Here is a 21,807-nt window from a genome sequence, read left to right as displayed (position 1 = left end):
CAAAGATGAACTTACACACTTGCTTTACTTCTGGGATCACTTCCTCGGAGATGAAATGCCGGTTTGGTAGAGGCTACAAATACACACAGCCGCTCTATCACGTGAGCACACTGCTACGGTTATGGGCCGAGTTTCACCGCGTCGCAAGTTTTGTGAGGTGCTGATTTATTGGAAAAGATTACATTTTTTATTTCTCTTCGATATCCGATCCAGTAATTTACGTCAGTATCGGACCGATACCGATACGTAATATCGGATCGGTCCATCTCTATTTAGGACTCGGGGTAAAGGATCAATAACAATTGAAAATTTATAATTTACAGTTTGATGATTTAAAGTCTCACACACAACCCATTGAAAGGGGAGGAGGCCGGCTACTTCCAAATAGCGCACATTTCATTCATAATGATCTAAATCCAAGCCCATTATGTATTTATGATTTGAATACTGGGTTGTGTGAAATCCCAGAAATACATCTTAGACAAAGTGAATCTGTGAACTACGGTGTAGGTCTATTAGGTTATGTTGTGGTGATCCTCGGGTTGGGGGATGGGTGTTCATACTGGAGTGCAAAATTAAAACCAATGGAAGATGGACAAGAAAAGTTCAAAGCCATCAGGTGCTCAGTTTATAAAAATGAGTGAATAAGTGTTCGCCCGGGGCGCCATGCAGGCTAGGACCGCCACTGGCACCTACAATCTAAATTTTCAATTAAGTGTTAGTACCTGGGACCCAGGCATCTTTTTAGTACCTACTTGGTTGAATTTCCAAGCAAGCTGAATCAAGCAGAAAATATAATGTCAACAAACTGAATGTCACTGGACGAGTCATGAGCGCCACTTCTTCACAAGAATCAACCCACCATTTTTGAAACCTGGCAAAGAAGAAACCGACACCGTGTCCACTGACAAAGTGTAGACATTTTTGTGTTGATGACAGAATGTGTTCTGTTTGTGTCACATACAAACGACGTCATGAGGCTTTCAAGTTGCTGTGGTGTAAATAGTCCACTCACATTGAAGTGGCACTCAGTTATGGAAATGACAAAATGAGCGAAACCCAGTAGAGTCGAGTCCAGTCGAGTAGAGCTCAGTAGGCACTAGTGGGGTGGGGGGGTTTACAAATGACTGAAAGATTAATAGGCTCTGTTTTGAGTTTTGTTCAAAAAAGAATGACTTCATATAGGGAAAAATATATATCACATGTGCAGGACACGTTAAACTAGTTTTTTTTAATTAAGCAGCAAGGCAGAACAAAATCAGGGCTGTATCAAGACACGAGGACTAAACCCCAATTCAACCAGACCCAGAACTGATCCAGAATTAAAACAGGACACAACAGTTCAAAATCAGGACTACTTAGGATTTAACCAAGACAGAACCAGAATTAGAACTAGATGATAGTAGCACTAAAAATCATCATAGACCTGCACTACACTTATTTTTTAATTCTACCAAAGTCCACTATTTAGATTGAGAAAAGTTTATATAATTGTTTAGCCTTGTTGTGCAAACAAGCCTGCAAAACTTAATAAATGTAGAATTTGAAAAATAGCAAACCTAAAAAGAAACACTAGGTACGAGATACATGAGTACCTATGATACGGTGATGCTTTTGGTAAACAACCATTTGACTAACATGTGTGTCTCACCTGCTCTTGTTCCATCTCTGTTCTGTCCTCATTCTCCATCTCCCTCTCTGTTCCTCTCTCTCCCTCTTTGTGCTGACAATCATCAAATATACAGTTGAAACCAGATATTTACATACTCTTCAGATTAAAAACACAAACACTTTTTTAATTGTAACATCAAATCAGACTAAATGTTTATTTTTTTAGATTGATAAATATAAAAAACATATTTGTTAACTTTAAGAGTAAAGAGAGAAACTGTCTGTATTTCTTAATTGTAAATGGCACCAAATTGTATTCAAACTTGAGCCACACTTATGGAGCTCCACAGTTCTGTTCCTGGTGTTTTGGTTGACATCTCTTGATGTTCCCATGTCAAAGAAACAGGCTCTGTGTTTTGCCTTATATGCATCCACAGCTGTGCCACCAATTTGCTCACATGGCCTCTACTAACCTATCAGAAGCTTCTTCAGCTCAGAATGGAATCGTCTGGAATTTTCTTATTAATTAACAATAAACTTAGTGTACATGTACTCCTAAATTTGATGAAAGTGATAAAAAATAGACAGCTCTGTCTCTCTTTATTCTGACATTTAACTAATTCAAAAGATATTTCAATATTTATTTATCCAAAACAAAACAAGTTTACTCTAAATTGATGTTGTACAGTAAAAAAATGTTCTTGTGTTTTCCATAAAGTGTATGTAAATATCTGGTTTCAACTGTGAATATACTGCTGTGTATTGAAGTTCCTCTTGTTTTGCATAGGAATATACTGAACAACATACAAAGCATAATATATAAAATACTACCAGAGTTTTTTCTTTGAAAGAAGCTCCTTATGTCCATTCTTGTATATCAGTGCATTACTGAAACCGATTTATTTAGCCATGGCGGGTAACAACTGAAAATATGAAATAAACACACATGTAAGCTAAGACTCTCTAAAGAAACAGCATTGTTGTTGTTCGGCTTTTCATTTCGCCATTTGTTGATTCACTTGAAGAGCAAGTAACATAATATGGGTCAAGCGATCAGTTTGATATCAATCTTTTGTGATACACCGTCATATTTACATTATTTGTACAGTACAAATGATTTTCTTTGGTACCTGGTCAAACTTCAGTTCTCCTCTATCTGCCTGGCTGCGTTTCTCCAACAGCGCACTCGTAGGCAGCAGCTGCCCCGCCCCGCTTAGTGCCTGAGCTTGGATCATACCAATATTAGGGGGGGATTTACGCACAGTCGTAAAATCCCACAGTGTGCACTATGTGCTTAGAATATTGTGTGTATTTTTTTTGCTTTATACAGTTGTCAGCCAGGCATCTAACTATGAAAAAATTACACTCCAAAAGACTCCGGGCTTCTGAAAAAACAACCCGGGCTACACTTAGCTAATGCTAAAATTAAGACTAGCTGATGAGAGGGAAGGACCGAGAAAAATTAATCAAATATATAACCTACCTCCATGGTGCCACGTCCATATATTTGTTTCAGCAAGTGACTAAAACGTCCTCATGAAATAACACATTAAAAAAAATATGACATTTTAAAGTGAATTCACAAAATAGTAAATGCTCCCCTCTAGTTCATATGCTGATAACCAAACTCTTGCAGTCATAGACTTGAGTTCAAACTGCAATGATTGAAAACTCACAACAAGTTATTTGCAATCTTTTACTGAGTTTATTTTATTATAATATAGTATAGGAGGGCAGCACGGTGGCACGGTGGTTAGCACTGTTACCGCACAGCAAGAAGGTCCTGAGTTCAATTCCTCCATCAGGCCGGGGTCTTTCTGTGTGGAGTTTGCATGTTCTCCCCATGTTTGCGTGGGTTCTCTCCGGGTACTCCGGCTTCCTCCCACCGTCCAAAGACATGCAGCTTGTGGGGATAGGTTAATGGATTAATCTAAATTGTCACTAGGAGTGAATGTGAGTGTGAATGGTTGTCTGTCCCTATGTGTTAGCCCTGCGACAGACTGGCGACCTGTCCAGGGTGTACCCCGCCTTTCGCCCTATGTCAGCTGGGATAGGCTCCAGCGCCCCCCGCGACCCTGAAAAGGATAAGCGGAAGCGGATGGATAGTATAGGAGCAGGAAGGTTTGTTGCAGTCTAATCACTGAATGGACTCATGAGTTGGCTGAAGTAAGTGTTAGGTGTGTTATAGTGTGCTATAATTTAATGTCGGTAACATTCATAGATGGTGAAAGGTTTGCAGTTGAAGTGTCTTTGGCAACTGCTACTCTAAGGAAATATGGGATAAGCACTATTATCTTTTCTTTTTCTTTGATAGAATATTTTTTATGCACTCGGGTTTGCAGTAACCTAGTGGATAAAAATCCTGATCTGATTTCTCCTTTCCAGTTTGTTTTGAGGTATATTTAATTGACAAGTAGAGTTTCTGTGATGTATTCAAAATGGAATGACATTAGTTTATTTAATTATATTTGTTTTTAAATTGTTTTGTAAAAAATAAATGTTTTAAAAAAGATATCCATATCTATTTTATTATTTGGATGAACGTGTAAGAAGAACAGAACTAGGACCAACAACTGCAGACAATTCAACAAAACTGTAACAGGGTGAGAAAACTCAATATTTCACTTTTCAGAAAAGTTGGGCCAGCTTGATGCGAGAGGAGTAAGTGTCAACCTAACATTCTGTACTGTGTGCATATTGTGTCAGTGTTCTAAGTCAAACCACCTTTTTTATTGTTGTTTTTTTCATTTGTGAAGTTTCGTAAACTATATCTTGTATTCTGTTGTATGTTTGCATGTTGTATATTCGTTGCAGTAAAATATTGCCAGCCTGTTTTCTGTTTAACTAGGAGAATATAAGGCGTGCACTCCCTAACCCTTCATTATTTTACAGTGCTAAATCTTAACAAACTAGATACACTCACACACAAAAACGTGTTCTACACATATTTTTTGTAAACACATGTAGCAGCAAGCTCACTAAATGCTTTATGTAAAATATTATGGATATTCATATGGTGGCTATATAAGATAAATTGATGTATGTTCCAAATGTAGAATGTTTCAGTAAAAAGTAAAGTAAAAATAAATTTACAGCAGACAATTTCTGGGAAAATTAAACATGCTTTTTTAAGGCTCACTTACACTGACCTATCCATTTTAGCTCAGACCATTTTTACCACATGAAAAGCAATAGTGGGCTGAATTTCATTCAGAACTGCCTAGTTGTCTAACAACCCTTTCAATTTAAATTCCTTGTCCTGTTTGATCTGCTCCACCTCCATGCTCTGAGGCCATCTGTCAATCTCCATTGTCAAGTCCAAGCACCAAACACTGAATGATCTTTTTTTTTTTTTAGATCTGCTTTTAATGTGACTAATATATTTTTGCTTTTTAGTGGTTACAATAATCTTTCCTATTATGTCAGGACTCTTTGAGTCTCTTGAAATACATTCTATAAAATAATGGCATTATCATTGCAGATTATGCAAACATTAAACAAACGTTTCAACTTCTAGCAGTGGAAGTGAATTACATTGATCATACTGTTATAGTGCAACACTCTTTGTTGAAAACGCTGGGTCATGGCATTCATATGGATAGCACTTTGACACATGCCACCCAAACAAACATTTTCTCAGACAAAGCACACCCTCCCATAGTTACGTCACACCCATCAGGAGGATAATGGCCCACACCACAAAAAAACTACTCAGGAAACCAAATGCATTGACTTGATCTCCAAGATCCTATTATACCTTTGCAGCATCCCCCGGAACAAGCCCAGGCCAGTGATGCTGTCATCCACAGCCCACAGGATTTAAAGGACCCAGCATCTCCATGCCAGTCACGGCAGCATACATCAGAGGTTTAAGCCATTGTAGCAAAGTTTGAACTGAAACTGAGCTCCTAACTTTAGAGTCTAGGACCAACTCGATTAAAAGCCCCCTACATCATAACCCATTTTTCTTTCACCTGGCCTATTATGGCAACCATATGTGAGTTATGTAAATAATAATGCAAGTGGTGAACTGTAGTGCAATAAAATAACTGGCAGTTCATTGTTTTTTGAGTTTTTGAAGCAGTAACTTTAAAATATGAGAAGATGAGAATTTGAAATGGTTAAATCTTGCTAATTTTTTTTTTAAACAACTGTTATTGTGACTCATTTGTCCAGGGTAACGATTCAAAACAGGGCTATAACTATACTGTTGATGGTAAAATTAATATTTTCAGATTATAACGACATTCTTCACTGCAGCAATTAAGGAGTCAAGATTTTAATCATTTATGCAAGTATACAGGGAAAATACAGTTATGTGTCTAGAGTGATCAGAATGGCCCCTTTTAGTGTCTTCTCTTAAAAAAGGAGACCCCTAAAAGCTATCAATTCAGTGTAGTGGAGTTAAAAAGAATAATAGTAATCACCATACCAGAATGCAGCACACAATAATCTCAAATGACGCTTTTAAAAACATTTTAAAGATATTAAAAAGAGGCTTTTACAGTAAATCTTATTGCTATAGAATTTCCCTCAAGCTACTCTGAAATTCAATGGTCTTTGCTTTGTTTTGTGGATCCAGACGAGCAATCAACAAAGGGCTGAAATGAGTATTTCGGAATTCAATCAAAACCTTTAGACCTGCTCAATAGCCAATTAAAGTATCCAGATAAAGAACAGATTTTACTCTCTTTTTTGTCGAGCGTTTTTATCGCTAATCAAGAAATCACTGGTCCACTCAGCAAATGAGATGGACCCTGACGTGATCATCTTTTGAATACTCGTGATGCCATTGTGTCCCGAGTCCTGCGCCAAAGGATAATGGACACCTCAGCTAATCAGAAACACAAGGCTCGAAAGAGGGAGTTTGTCTTCCTCAGTTCACTGATTGCCAGCTTCAGAACAGTTAGGCTATATGACGCACACCGTAGTCAGCTGGTGCGCGCTGCAGTTTCGCAAATAAGACTAAAAGACCTTTCGTGGAAAGGTTGATTCGTTATGTTGCTGGCAGCAACTGGTGAAATGTGAATTTTCAGAAATGTTAGACTTATATCAAAGCAACTATTGGTGAAATTTATGAAAGAGCCTAAATGCACAAATTTATCCAGTTTTATTTAGTTTTGAAAAATATTTTGAAGTCCATGTTTCTTGACTAGAATGAACTCGGGCTCTTAAATCTTAACGAGAGCCGTTGCGAACCCACCGTTCTGTCTGCATAGAAACACCAGCTGTTTGTTTTTATTTTTTACATTTTATATATTTATTTAAGAAGAATTTGTTTGTTAAACAATATCGCATCAGATTAATCACCGCGATCGGTGTGAGCAGTTATTCTGTTGCTGGGCTGTTTGCGTGTGTCCACCCGGATGTTATTTAATAGGTTACACGGTCATATCCTTAAGAGATCTTACTGCCCATGGCCTACACGGTCTCCCTGACATCCACTCACAAAAAGCCATTGTATACTTGGCCACTGAAATCTGATTCGTCTTCTTCTTCCTTTTTAAACCTACTTGAAAGCAAATATTTTAACCACATCTCAGTCCCAAGTGGATTTGTGTTAGGAGCACTTAGATTTAAGTCACTGTCACAACAGGCCACTCTCCTGCAGCCTGTAAAAATCTCAGATTTGAGAAATGTCATGTTCTCTTTCATCTTATCCAGGCGTGTACGCTTAACACCTGATAGCAGACTTGGACGGACTGTTTGGCAGCTGCTCTAAAGAGGTGGGTTTGGGCACAGCTCAGTTGTTTCTGTTATTGTGGCCAAGCCCACGCATAGTTTTTTTTTTATTTCTTTAGGTAGCCTGCTGAATGGTTGGCACAGCAGACTCAGCTATTTTTTTTTTTTTTTTTTTTTTTTTTGTAAACGTATGGTAGTTCCAAGAAGACCGCGTTCTCGGAAAGACTGAAACATAATCTTCACTTTTCAGTGACTCAGCGAGCCTGGTACACGACCAGATATTTGTTTCAGGGCTACAAGATGACAATGGCATCTATCAAGCCCATTCAAACTATGCGTGGCCACTGAGCCGGATCTTGAAGATTGAATGCATGTTTGGCACGGTACCTATCCATCTGAATCCCCACCTAGAGGCAACAGGTTACACGTCTCGCCTCCCTCAAATGCACTTATAGCGCACGGCTTTTGCACGGCTTTGACTTTCCATTTCTCCCAGCACTGCGCCTTTTGCACATGCCTCTCACCATGGTGGAACATAACGGCCTGGATATTATGTGTCCGAACAAGTATAGCAACAGCTCCTCGTCGTCGTCCAGCTCCGAGCAGGACAAGAAGATCTTCAGCAAACTAAAAATCAGTTTGTCCGAAGACTATCCGAAGAAGAACGCGGAGTTCCTGAGCGGGCAATACGGGACCAATCTGCTGTTGATCGGGGCGGCGTTGATGCTTGCCATCGCAAACAAGAACCCCTCCGTTAAAGAAGAGGATCTGCGGTCCTTCACTACCTGCCTCATGATCCTCCAGCTGCTCTGGATGATGTGGTACATCTTGGTACGGGACAGGCAAAAGAGCGTGCCGCCAGAAAAAGATGTACACGCCACCTCAGGCTGGATAAGAGGCGAGTTTGCGAGATTAAACAGGCAAATGCGCACTTATGCAACAGTTTTTTCCGTTAGTGTGAAAATTAAAGGGATTTATGCGCGTGACCACTATATGTTTGTTTCATAACTTAAAGAGAACTTGAATGTTAACATATGTGGTCACAAAGACTTTATTTTCTTTGATTATATCGCTCAATAACTTTCTTTTTCTAGGTGGTTTGACCCTTCTTGCACTCCTTTCACTGATTATGGATGCTTTCCGAATTGGGCAATATGTTGGTTTTCAACCTTGTGTGTCGGCGGTGCTCGTGGTATATCCTGTCATCCACGCAACTCACACTATGGCACAGGTATGTGCACAGCCTAGGTTTAATTTTTAAAATGTGACACTCTTTCAGCAGTATCTTTTTTTCCCACATACTATTTCAAGATCTTAGAATAATGTGCTCTTTGTTGTTAAGGCAAGTAGAGAGCGTTGCTGCGACAGTATAATCCGATCATTGTCCATGTCGCTTGAGTGTAACTGCATATATCAGTGGGAATCTTTAAATGCAATGACTTAAGCAAATAAATAGAATTAAGTTTACAATAAGTATGTGCTTAGTATATTATGAAGTGTATTTCTGAAGCTTGATAAAATCACTAAACTGCATTTTGGATATGACTTTGTCAAGCTTTTTTAAGACTTGTGTTTGGGTTTTATTTAGGTGCATTTTCTCTGGTTTCACATCAAGGATGTCATCAAGAGCTTTGAAACATTTGAGAGGTGTGTGAAATGTGCGATAACCTGGGCCTTTAGTCAATATATCCTTTTTTTCTTTTGTTTGTTTTTGCACCTGCAAATCATAAGAAAATTATGTGTTCATAGTTCTATTTTAATCAATGGCATGAAACAAGCTCAACAACACCGCTAAATCCTGTCACTTATACTTGCTGTTAGGTGATCGGGTGTCTTATTTTCAACTGCTGTCTCCTCAGATTTGGTGTAATCCATGCAGTCTTTACCAACATCCTCCTGTGGTGCAGTGGTGTGATGTCAGAGGCTGAACACTTCCTGAACAACCATAAGAGGAGACTTTCTGCCCTGGGCCTCATAAACCTCACTAAAGGTAAGGATCCGGGGGTCGATTGCAGGCTTGTTTTTAGAAGAAAAGTACAATAGTCCGCTTGAGAACTCACTTCAGTGGATGAAAGAAAAGGGAAAGAGAGGAGGGCTTGGAAGTGCAAGGGAGGTAAGCCTGGCTGCTCAGCGGGTCTTGTTTGTGTCGAATGTCTCTCTATTAGGTTTCAGAAGACACATATTGTTGCCCCCTCCCCAGTCCTTTCCCCACACTTCAGCCACCACCACCTCCTTTGGCAACCCCCCACTTGACCTCAGACGGCTTTGTCCCCAGGCTGCTTAGTCCCAAGGGTACTGCAATTACAGTAACTGATACATCTAAGCTTAGGGTTGAGGGGTTCTGCTACTCCTCTTCATATCCGGCTGACTGTGAGGCTGGCTGCACCCTGACTGTTGTTCACTTTTTAATTAAAGGGTGCATGACCATAGTAGTGGGCTCGGGGGGAAAGGGGGGGGGGGCGATGGGGGCCAGGAGCAGGTGAGTTGGGAGGGGGCTTAAGACCTAGAGGGCAACAGTGTAACCATAGGAAGTGTACAAGACGTGCATTCAGCTAATGAAGGAAATTTCAAACGAATACAATATGATTAATAAATACTCAAAAGCAGAAACTTGCTTGCTCTCTTTCTCTCGCAAACAAACAATCACACACAAAAAAATATATTCGCATTTTCATCATTAAATAAATAAAATAAATAAATAAAAATCACTTTTTAAATTTAGTTCAATTTATTTTTTTTGTACAGCTCAGTGTCACAAATACAGGTTTAAAGGGCTTAAAAGGCATAAAACATATTAAGAGATAAGGTATCCCAACAATTAATGCAATAATATATATATTAAGAAGAAGAAATATTTAAATTCCAAATTAAAAGGGGGTGTACCAGTAAGTACAGTGGGTGGTATACTGGTTGAGAGGCTACAAAATTTTAAAAGAAATCTTTTGCTTTGAAATTCATGTAGTCTTGTAAAACCGAGCAACAAGATGTCAGAAGTAATCATAAAACAAATGTTGTTGAATAAAGAGAATTACAAGTCTCTACAGAATAATACTTTTATTCTTCTGGGTTTTTTCCTTCCATATCATTATTATTATTATTATTATTATTATTATTATTATTATTATTATTATTATTATTATTTCCTCAATTTTGGATAAATCAGTGACTACGGCCCAGTAGCACTCACCCCCATCATCACTAAGTGCTTAGAGCAGCTGGTCCTAGCACACTTCAAATCCTGTCTCCCCCCCACCCTGGACCCCCACCAATTCGCATACCGCCAGAACAGGAGCACAGAGGATGCAGTCTCCATTGCACTGCACTCTGTCCTCTCACACCTGACAACAACAACACATACGCCAGAATGCTGTTTATAGACTTCAGATCAGCATTCAATACAATCCATCTCAGAGGATCTCACCTGGATGACCAACTGCTCCAAGCTGGTCAAGAAGGCTCACCAGCGCCTCTTCTTCTTGAGGACTCTGAGGAAGAACCACCTGTCCTCAGACATCCTGGTGAACTTCTATCGCTGCACCATCGAGAGCATCCTGACCAACTGTATAACAGTCTGGTACGGGAACTGCTCTGCCTCGGACCGGAAGGCGTTGCAGAGGGTCGTGAAAACTGCCCAGCGCATCGCCGGAGCACCACTTCCTGCCATAAAAGACATCTACAGGAAGCGGTGTCTGAAAAGGGCTGGGAAAATCATCAAAGACCCCAAACTCATGGACTGAACATACACACACACACACACACACACAATGGACAACTGTACCCTCAAACACACAATAATAACATGGACTGAACCACCACTCACAACCACTAGTACTTTATATAGCCTCTGTAGAAATTATCCACATATCTCACTTATCTTAACTGCACTACTGTATAGCTCTGTGTAAATAATCATTCTGTACATACGATAATTTTTAACCCTACAACTGTTTACAACTTGCATAGTTCCCATTTCTGTATAACTATATATCTCAGATTTCTGTAAAGTTATTTATTTCATATTCTGTATAGTTTTTCATATTTATATCCTGTTCATAGCCTGTACATAGCTTGTACTCACTACAGCCTGTACATACTTATAGTTATAGAATATTCACAACATACTTCATACCGTGTACATTATAACATACCATAATAGATCCTTCCATCCATCCATCCATCCATCCATCCATCCATCCATCCATCCCCATCCGCTTTGTCCGGGGCTGGGTCGCGGGGGCAGCAGCCTAAGCAAAGAGGCCCAGACCTCCCTCTCCCCAGCCACCTCCTCCAGCTTATCCGGGGGAATACCAAGGCTTTCCCAGGCCAGCCGAGAGATATAAATAGACCCATTTCTGTAATATACTTACATATCTATATTATTGCTAATATATATTGTAATATATCTATATCACTAAAGCACTTCTGGATGGATGCAAACTGCATTTCGTTGCCCTGTACCTGTGCATGTGCAATGACAATAAAGTTGAACTCTATTCTATTCTATTCTAAATGTGAATATGCTACAGCTTCCACAAACCACATGCACTCAAAAGGGGTTTGCAACAAACCAAAAAGTTGGGATGTCCTGTCATAGTACAGTATAACTTAGGGCAGCACAAGGATATCAACACATTCATTAGAGAAGATTAGTAAAAATTCAATAGCTTAAAATTTGTCTCAAAACCCAAAAAAAAACATATTTTTATGGTTAAAAATCGAAAGAGAGGAATAAGCCTAAACAGAGCACTCTGTTATTTCACGTGAGCCTGATTTAAAGTTTTAAAAAGTTGGGACACTGTGTAAAATGTAAATAAAAACAGAATGCAATGATATGCAAATTTTATCAACCCACATTTCATTTAAACTGAGCACAGAAAACAAATCAAATGTTTAAACTGAGACATATCATGTTAATATAAATATTATCACATTTTGAATTTTTAGGGCAGCTAAATGACTAAAAAAAGTTAGGACAGAATCTTGTTTACCACTGCGTAGTATCCTCTTCGCTTTTAACAACAGTCCATAAACATCTGGGAACAGAGGAGACAGCTGCTGGAGTTTTGAGAGAGGAATGTTGTTCCATTCTCATCTTATATAGCATTCTAGCTGCCCAAGAGTCCTGAATCATCATCATATTTTTTCATTCACGATGTGGCAAATGCTTTCAACTGGTGAAATTCTCAGCACCCAGATTCTTCTACTGTGCAACCATGCTGCTGTAATAGATCCAGTATGTGGTTTAGCTGTCTTGCTGAAATATGCAAGGCTTTCCCTGAAAAAAGATATTGATTGGATTGGAGCATATGTAGCTCTAAATCCTATATACATCTTTCAGCACTTTACAAATGTGCAAGCTGCCAATTACATTACATCCCCATACTGTCACAGATGAAGGCTTTTAAACTGAGCGCTGATAACAGGCTGGATTGTCTCCCTCTTCTTTAACCTGGAGAAAGCAGCATCCATGTTTTCAAAAAATGCCTCATAAAAAGGATTTAATAATATTTATTTAATAATACTAAAGGATGTGACCTTTTGGAAGCATCCCAAAATCAGACGAATCCAAAATTGAGCCTTGTCTTATGCACATAGAGATTTATCAATATTCTCTGAATCTTTTAATGATATTATGTACTGTAGATAATGAGATATTCAAAATCTTCATTATTATTGTCTGTGAAGGTTCTCAGTCATCCAGGTCATTGTAGTCAAAGGAGCTTGCAAAGAAAAGCGTCTGGACTTCTTTAAGTTGCTTGAAAGTTAAAGAAGCAACTTAAAGAAGTCCAGACGCTTTTCTTTGCAAGCTCCTTTGCCTTCATTATTATTAGGAACATTATTCTAAATTTGTTCCACAATTTCTAGATACAGTTTACAGAAAGAAACTCTGCATCTCTAAGATGTCCTTTTTCTACCCAATCACGTTACTGACCAGTTACCAATTAACCTAATTAGTTGCAAAATGTTCGTTGACCTGTCTCTTTTCAGTACTACTTACTTTTCCACACTTTTGTTGCCCCTATTCCAACTATTTTGAGACATGCTGTTGCCATCAAATTCAAAATGAGCAAATATTTTTTTCATGAAATAATAAATGTGTGATAAATATATTATTTTAAATATTTAATTTTAACTCACACTTTACACAGTATTCCAGCATTTTTTATATTGGGGTTGTACATTGCTATCTGACCTGCACATGCCATGTTTGATGTTGAGTCAGACAATATTAAACCTTGAGATAGACATTCTGTTATGGCATATGTGTGTATACTTGTAGTGTGGAATCTGAATGATTATTGTGTATCTTTATGTTTTTAATGATAATATAATCCATTTTGTTGTTGTTGTCAACCTGTAAAAGATTTACTATTCATTCTATTTTACATTTAAATTATTTCTAACATTTAGCTTTCAGAACAGTATCATTGCTTAACATGTCTTTCATTTTGTTCTTATCTTAAAAAACAGACAGGCTGTACTAATGTAAGACAGCACTGGCATGGTCAGCTTCTTTTTATTGTTCTATTTCCCTGTAACTCATGTGTTTGCCCACATTTTTAACTGTTTTACAGAGTACTCAGAACCACAATGTAACTGCACCACCAGCACATGCTCCATGTTCGCCACCAGCCTCTACTATCTCTACCCCTTCAATATTGAATACCACATTTTTGTTTCTGTCTTGCTTTTCGTGATGTGGAGAAATATTGGACGCACCATTGACCTCACTTCAAACCATAAAAGGCAGGTTGCCAAAAACCGGGGCTTGATCTTAGGTCCTCTTGTGGGTCTACTTGCCCTGGCCAGCAGTATCGGAATACTGGTGGTCTACGTTACTCATGTAGAGAAGTCAATCCAGATGCGAAGGTCAGCCGTTTCCATGTTTTACATTTATGCCATCGTCATGCTGACGGTCATGTGCTGCGCCGGTGCTTCGGGTCTGCTTATATACCGAGTGAACCACATGCCGCTGGACACCTCCAAGAACCCGTCAAGACAGCTGGACACGGAGGTGCTGTTTGGATCCTCCATTGGCTCCTGGTTCATGTCATGGTGCAGCATAGTGTCTGTGCTAAGCACCGGAAGCAACCCTCCTTACCGCTGGACAAATTTGGTCTACTCTCTGTTTATTGTGTTGGAGAAATATGTCCAGAATCTCTTCATCATAGAGTCTTTGTATCGCCAGCAAGAGGATAGAGAGAGGCAGGACCCAGAGTTACCAGCTGCTCCAGAAGTCTTCTCTGTCACTTCCTCTCTCGCTCCGCCGTGCAATGGCATCATCAACCGAACTTTTGAATCTCCAGACAGGAGCTGTGTCTCTACTGAGAGCGAGCAGGAGGAGAGTGAGCAGGTTTATGGATGCCCACGGAAACATTCAGATGTGCCAGCGCCTGTGGGAAACGAAACAGTGGAACGCCCAAATATAAAGAGGCAGATCCTGAAGAATATTGCTGTTTTCCTTATTATGTGTAACATTTCGGTAAGCACTGGTTAACTGGTCTGTGATGATTAGTTTTTTAATAGGTGGAATTGATCGAGCTGATGTAAAATCTACTGACCATTTGAAACTTCATTTGATTAAGTGTATTTTACCCAACAAAATGCGAAGTTCATTTCTTTTTGCTAGGATGACTCCCAAAAGTCAAAAGTTATTATTTGTTCATTTTAAGCTTCTGTAATTAATATATTTGCTATTCACTATTGCCATAGTGGTAAACACAAAGAGGGATTCCATGCCAATCACCCTCATTTTAATATGCTTAAGCCACATTTGTATTGTTTTGGTTTAGTTTCACTACTCTCATCAACAACAGATACAAAACTCTCCATTAAGTGTTATGTGACGTGTAACAATCATTAGCTATAACTGAGATTATAACTAAAGTGAGGACGTTACTAGCTTGTGGTGAAGGTAGTGGAGCACTGAGATATTTTCCTCAGGAGTGATGGTAGCAAAAGTAAAAATAGAGGTAATAGAGACTAATTACAGCATTTTTGGCTAATTGAATTTCAAATATAATAATATAAACAGGCAACTTTAAGCCTTATAAAATGACACTGTTGTGTTTCTACCTTGTTGTTCTGCCCCTAAGTAGCTAAAAGTATATGAATTCAGGTGTATCTAATTAGAGCTCTCTCTTTTTTCCATTTCAGCTGTGGATTCTTTCTGCCTTTGGCTGCAGGCCACAGTATGACAACGGACTGGAAGAGGAGACATATGGCTTCAGCATATGGAGCACAGTTCTCAATTTTGCCATCCCTTTGAACCTTTTCTACCGCATGCATGCAGTTGCCTCCCTCTTCGAGGTGTTCTCCAGAGTCTGACAAAATAGCAGATGACTGACAATGGCAACATGCACACGAACACTTGTCACCACTGGCTCTCGAGAGTGTGTCACAGCGCAGGTCAACCATTCAGGAGGCAGTCTGGATCACAGTCCAACAGACTTGAAAGTAATCTGTGGAGACAAACGTTGATCCCTCACTGTGGGGATTGCAGAGGAGGACAAACCTATTAGACCTGGTTCCTTAAAGAATTAGCTTGTGTAATGCAAGGGTTGTTAAAGCTAGTGATGAAAAAAATATTTGGTTTTATGAATTTAGAAAGGGTTCTTTGTACTTTTTATATTGTAGTAACATTACAGTGGGGTTTCTAACAGGTGGATCATGTACAATATATGCTTTAGCTGACATACACTTTCTATATTATTTCATATTAGTGACTGAAAACATAATTACTATTATAAAATAACACCCTACCAACATGATTACCATATACAAAAAGACTGCAGAGGAACTACATAAACACTCATTATTTTCAATATCCAATAGTACTGTATTTAACAGCTACAAGCTCAGCGGTGTGCCACCTGATCCTTACTTTATCTGCATTTAAAATGTTCATACTTTACATGGATAAGGTTCTCATTTGCTTGCCTAAGTAGTTAGGTTAGTGAACACTTAAGTTGTAAGTGCCAATCTAAGCACAAACAAATTAAATCATCTTTTGAGTTGGATATTAGTTCTCAGATGTAGCACTTAATTCCCTTTCTCAGCCATTTAAGGTTCCTCAGTGTCTTACTGCGTTCTCATTTGCTGCTCTGTTGAACTAATCAAGAAGTTGTGTTAAAAAAGGCTTCTCTTCTGGACCTTGATAACACTGAACTAATGTGCATTAACACGATTGTGCATAAGGATGGGATTTTTGCAAAACAAACTGTTGCAGTGACAACTGCTGCATGGCACTGCGGACTGATGTTTACATCTGAAGAACCAGAAATGAAAACCATCACACTGATATAAATGACAACACTTGCTTCTCCTCTATTAAAACCACAGATATATAATAGTACTGTACTAGTTTGTATCAGATCACCAAATAATCTTAGACATTCAGCAGGTTCTCAGCCTGGTGCCATATACTGTATGTGCTCTCAATATGTGCCAAGTTGTGCAAAATGTTTTGTTTTGCAGATTTTTCTGCCATCTTAGTAAATACTGTTATACTGACCAAAATCATTTAAAGGGTGCGCTATGATTTTGTGAAATTTCAGTTAAATGGTGCTATTGAGAAATGATGTCTAAAGTTAGTTGTAATTTCATATCTTTTTCCTGTTGAAATAAACAAGAACTATCTTTATGTCATGTCGTGTTGCTTAACCTGCTACACACTCTGTTCACTCTTCAATAAAAGTCTGGAAGGGTAACAGATGCAGTGTGCCTACGCACCACAGGATGGCGCAACGTATTTATGTCTTTTGTTGAGACTGCTTTGGACTATCCAAATGATACTGCCTGATGGTCTTCATTTAAATGACTGTTTTACGATTTCTTAAAAAATAAGTGATAAAGATAGGATAGATTTAGATTTGAAGACATACAAAGTTGCAAAGCATACCAACAGCAACGAAGAACTGCACAATTGTGCTTCTATTTGTGACTTCAAAATAGAAGTCCTATAGTTTGGTGTTAAATTGGAAATAGTAATCCGCAATATACACTTTGCAAAATATCAGTCATCTTTTGCAGCGACCTCCACACCAACCCGTCTATAGATAACTAACGTGTGCTGTCTGCGTAAAAAGGAAATGCAGTGTCGGACACAGGTTGTCTCCTGACATGGCATCACGAGCTTATGTTTATGCTACTTCAGAGAATATGGCATTGAGCGTCGGGGGATGATTTTAACGTTGTGTCAGAACGATTTGACAGGCAGGCGGAGGCGTCTAAAAATACCCGTGACGTTTCAAAGCCGGAAACGGCGAGTCTGCTGCACAGGCACACGACGACGCAGAGCAGCTCCCGGCCTAACATGCTCCCTAGGAGTGTGAATGTGACTCACCTGTTCGGACAACTCGGCTAAATGGGTGGGTTATGACCTTCAGTCGCTGCCGTCGGGAGACAAAAGAATACCGAAAAAAAAGAAAAGATAAAACTTCCATAGTTGAAAATTACCTTTTTTTTAATTAATAAGGCAAACGCAATGAAAGTATCTAAGTAGCCTGTCATATTACCTAAAGATGTGTTAGATGGGTTTTATTATTTTCATTATTCACTGAAAATTTTACATAGATAGATAGATGGGGTTCTCAGCTTTCAGCACCACGGACAGTTCTGCACTGTTAGACTACGAGTAAGGCTCCGTTCTTTCACTGTCACTTCATGGGCGTATGTTGTAGTTTTGTGTGTATAATATAGATTGTAAATGCTCTCTCTGGACTTGGACAGAAATGCACAGTGTTGTCTCTCTGAAGTCTGTCGTAATAATAGGGCTTAAATATAAACCAGGCTATAACACTATCCATAACTGGATGAAAACCCGCAGCTGATTGGAAGTTTGTAATTGCTCTCTTTGGAGTACACACACACACACACACACACACACACACACACACACACACACACACACACACACACACACACACACACACACACACACAAGAAAAAAATCCCTGAAAATACCGAATGCTCTCTACCCAGTCCCGACGCAGTGGACGGCTGTGCGTAACATGCATGTGTTACGTACAGCAGTGTCAGTGTATGCGCACAGCCCTGGCTAAGTTAGTGTGTTGGGACTCCCTCCTTACCCACGCTACGCTCAGGATATCTTGTGCAGAAAGCTTCAAAGTGGAAGCCAGGTCAGACGATCCGACCGTAAAGGCTGCAACATGCGCCCGCCACTACGTGCTGCGTTTCAGCCCCTCAGCGCACCTGACACGTCGCCTGGCTCACTTTTAACACGCGCAATTGTCTCGTTCCCTCTGTTTCGCACTCCACATAAGGCAGGCAGCCAGGCTGATCATTGGGGACAAAACGATGGCTGGCCGATAACTGAGCCCGTCCCCGCGCACGGAGCAATGGACTTCAGTTTTACTTGAAGAAGCAAATGGAGAATCCAGCAAAGTATCTCTCGTCAGTGCAGGGTATTGACTCTGCGCGGGCACCCCTCGGAGAGATTATGTGGAACAGTACTGAAACTGAGGCAAAAAGCGACGGGAGAAGGGATATGGTGGCACGCACAGTGACGGGCTGTCTGCTTTCTCTGCTTATCCTATGGACCCTGCTGGGGAACATCTTGGTGTGTTCCGCGGTGCTGCGCTTTCGGCACCTACGGACCAAAGTCACCAACATTTTCATCGTGTCCCTAGCGCTGTCGGATTTATTCGTAGCCGTCCTGGTTATGCCCTGGAAAGCTGTGGCAGAAGTAGCTGGCTATTGGCCGTTTGGCACTTTCTGTAATGTGTGGGTTGCTTTTGATATTATGTGCTCCACCGCTTCCATCCTTAACCTCTGCATTATCAGCGTGGATAGATACTGGGCCATCTCCAGTCCCTTCCGCTACGAGAGGAAAATGACCCAGCGAGTTGCCTTTGTTATGATTAGCATCACTTGGACGTTGTCTGTGCTCATTTCATTCATACCGGTCCAGCTAAATTGGCACAAAGCCAGCGGTGACGACATGGTTGGGGCGCACAACTCTTCCATAAGTAGGCAGGTAGAGGAAAACTGCGACTCCAGTCTGAGCAGAGAGTATGCGATATCCTCCTCCTTGATAAGTTTTTATATCCCAGTGGCAATTATGATTGTAACATATACCAGGATATATCGGATTGCGCAAATACAAATTAGAAGAATAGCCTCTCTGGAGAGAGCGGCAGAACATGCGCAAAGTTGCAGGACCAACAGAATAGAGTGCCAACACCACAACACACTGAAAACGTCGATTAAACGTGAAACCAAAGTGTTCAAAACTCTGTCGGTGATCATGGGTGTCTTTGTGTGTTGCTGGCTACCTTTCTTCGTTTTAAACTGCATGGTCCCGTTCTGCGACAGGCCGGCGGCAGACCGGGATGCGGGTCTTCCGTGCGTAAGCGAGACGACCTTTGACGTCTTCGTGTGGTTCGGCTGGACCAACTCCTCCCTGAATCCCATCATATACGCCTTCAACGCTGAGTTCAGGAAGGCCTTCGCCAGCCTCTTGGGCTGCCGCTATTTCTGCTCCAACACGCCAGTGGAAACTGTTAACATCAGCAACGAGCTGGTGTCGTATAACCAAGATACCCTCATCCACAAAGAAATCGCGAACGCTTATGTGAATATGATCCCCAATGTCGTTGAATGTATCGAGCATGAGGAGACTTTCGACAGGATTTCACAATTTTCTCACAACCACGAAAACGCCACCGACTCGGTTTGTGACCTGGAGGACTGCGAGGCAGACATCAGCCTTGACAGGGTGTCACCATTCACACCCAATGGATTACACTGACTCCACACCTTGTCTCTCCCCGTGCGTAACTGGATGTATTGATAATAATTTCATTGTTCACTCAGCTCTTTGCCTCTTCACAGGAGGTTTCTGTGCAGCAGCCCTTGCTTCTGGGTTCAGGGCTGTCTTGGAACCCTCTAAAGTACACTTAAGCAGGGGCATGTCTCTGCAGCCACAAGGCCAACCTGACATGAAATGTGATGTTGTCTTGTTGTCTGAAACAAATTTGATGTGTAGGTGTTTATTTAAATGACAAGTGAAGTCTGTGTTCCTTTGTTCAAGGTTCAGTGTTGCTAAAGCTGTTGTTTACTCAGAGGCTTTAATGGCATCATCGTCTAATGTCCATCATGACTGAGGGAAAGTGTTTGTAAAAACAAGACTCTTTGCTGCTTAATAACTTCATGTGTATCCAGTGTTCGCCTTTCCACTGAGTATGAAAACTGGGGGAAAGCCTTACAGACAGTGAAACCAAGACAGTCAAATGCAGTTATTTCAGAGCCTTATAGCTTATTCAAATAACAGCTTTGAGACATAAAAGGAATGTGTCCTGTAGAATTCAAGTTACACAATGCCAAAATGCAGTATTAAAGTGTTTTGCCACTGCACCACCCCAGTGACTCTTCCAACATGCCTGGATGATAAAAATCACATAATCTAATGCTATAAATACAAAAAAGGGGAATCTGTGTGCATTACTACTTTTTGTGATCATTTATTTCTCATTGAGGCCAAAACTACTGTAATGCTTCTGCTTTATGAGCCCGATTCAACTCTGACTGAAATAACTAAAAGGAGAAAGATTGACCAAAGACTTCAAGGAGAGCATTGATAGACACAACAAGGGTGCAGTGTCATGTCAGCTAGAGGAAATGTTACTATAGAAGCCTAAATACATGTGTGGCCATTGGCCCAACACAACTGGATGTCATGCATCACCTCTCCCACATTTCTCTCTTATCTTTGTACTGTACAGATGACCTGATCTGAATGTATACTACTGTCCTTTAAACAGTGAAGTGTGTCATCATTTGTCTAATAAAATGCTGTCATGCATCAGAGTGAGCTGGTATCTTCGCGAACCCAATATTCATGCTAACGGGATTTCAGGTGGTTTCTGTGCAGCTTGGAGAATTTTATTTTAAGCATAACAGGAAGTGAGTTCATTCTTATGCACATCCACATCTGACCCGTTCTTTTGACATGTTTCTTCTTTTGGTATTTTGCATTCTTTGAACATCTTAACAGCTGAGATTGACAGGAAGTGTTGGCAGAGAAACAGCTAGTGAGGGGACATGACATGCACCAGAAGTGCACTCAAAATGAAGAACGTTGTGGTTACTTGGTTGCATGGTATACAAGCTGCTGCCCCACCAAGACTTGATTTGACCTGTCTTCCACAGGTTTGGCCAGCTGGTGTATTTTCTATTATACACGAAGAAAGGTTTGAAGTCACAGTTGTGTAGGTAAGGCAATACAAAGAGCAGAACATGGAAGCGAAGCAGCTCGTTTTTGTACTTACAATTTATTTTTCAGTAAAGCAATATTTTTATTTAATGTAGAAATCAATCAATGTTTAGACATCGTAAATAACATGATATCTGAAGCAAAAGTTTGAATTGCCAGAAACATCTGTTAGTTTAGCCTTTTTTTCCAACAAAAGACAAAACCCACTATGTGAAAATCCCTTCATGGTTTGATCCCTGCATTTGGCACAAGTAAACAGAAAATGCTCCTTTTTGCCA

At 40.1% G+C, this 21,807-nt stretch overlaps 2 protein-coding genes and 1 long non-coding RNA gene across 3 annotated transcripts; 2 read left to right on the top strand and 1 right to left on the bottom strand.

The window, feature by feature from the left end:
- Positions 1 to 1,526: 1,526 nt before the first annotated feature.
- Positions 1,527 to 2,810, bottom strand: LOC309707603. The gene is made up of 3 exons (XR_014277020.1): positions 2,742 to 2,810; positions 2,443 to 2,534; positions 1,527 to 1,723 (listed from the first exon to the last, which is right to left on the bottom strand). It is a non-coding gene; the product is annotated as an uncharacterized lncRNA (long non-coding RNA).
- A 4,810-nt stretch (positions 2,811 to 7,620) lies between these two features.
- On the top strand, positions 7,621 to 16,605 carry otop1 (otopetrin 1). Its single transcript, XM_082534648.1, is given in 7 exon segments — positions 7,621 to 7,747; positions 7,750 to 8,191; positions 8,388 to 8,524; positions 8,882 to 8,940; positions 9,153 to 9,283; positions 13,869 to 14,776; positions 15,451 to 16,605. Coding segments are annotated over 7 exon segments (1,935 nt in total). The 5' UTR covers positions 7,621 to 7,660; the 3' UTR covers positions 15,622 to 16,605.
- Positions 16,606 to 18,270: 1,665 nt separating this feature from the next.
- Positions 18,271 to 21,252, top strand: drd5a (dopamine receptor D5a). Its single transcript, XM_082534222.1, has one exon. The coding sequence runs from the start codon at positions 18,683 to 18,685 to the stop codon at positions 20,063 to 20,065; it is 1,383 nt and encodes a 460-aa protein (XP_082390348.1). The 5' UTR covers positions 18,271 to 18,682; the 3' UTR covers positions 20,066 to 21,252.
- The last annotated feature ends 555 nt before the right edge of the window (positions 21,253 to 21,807 follow it).

Source organism: Aulonocara stuartgranti (genome assembly GCF_965226115.1).
Source record: "Aulonocara stuartgranti genome assembly, chromosome: 5".
Classification (NCBI taxonomy): domain Eukaryota; kingdom Metazoa; phylum Chordata; class Actinopteri; order Cichliformes; family Cichlidae; genus Aulonocara; species Aulonocara stuartgranti.
Note: the sequence above shows the minus strand (reverse complement) of the source record. Positions and strands in the feature narration are given on the sequence as shown.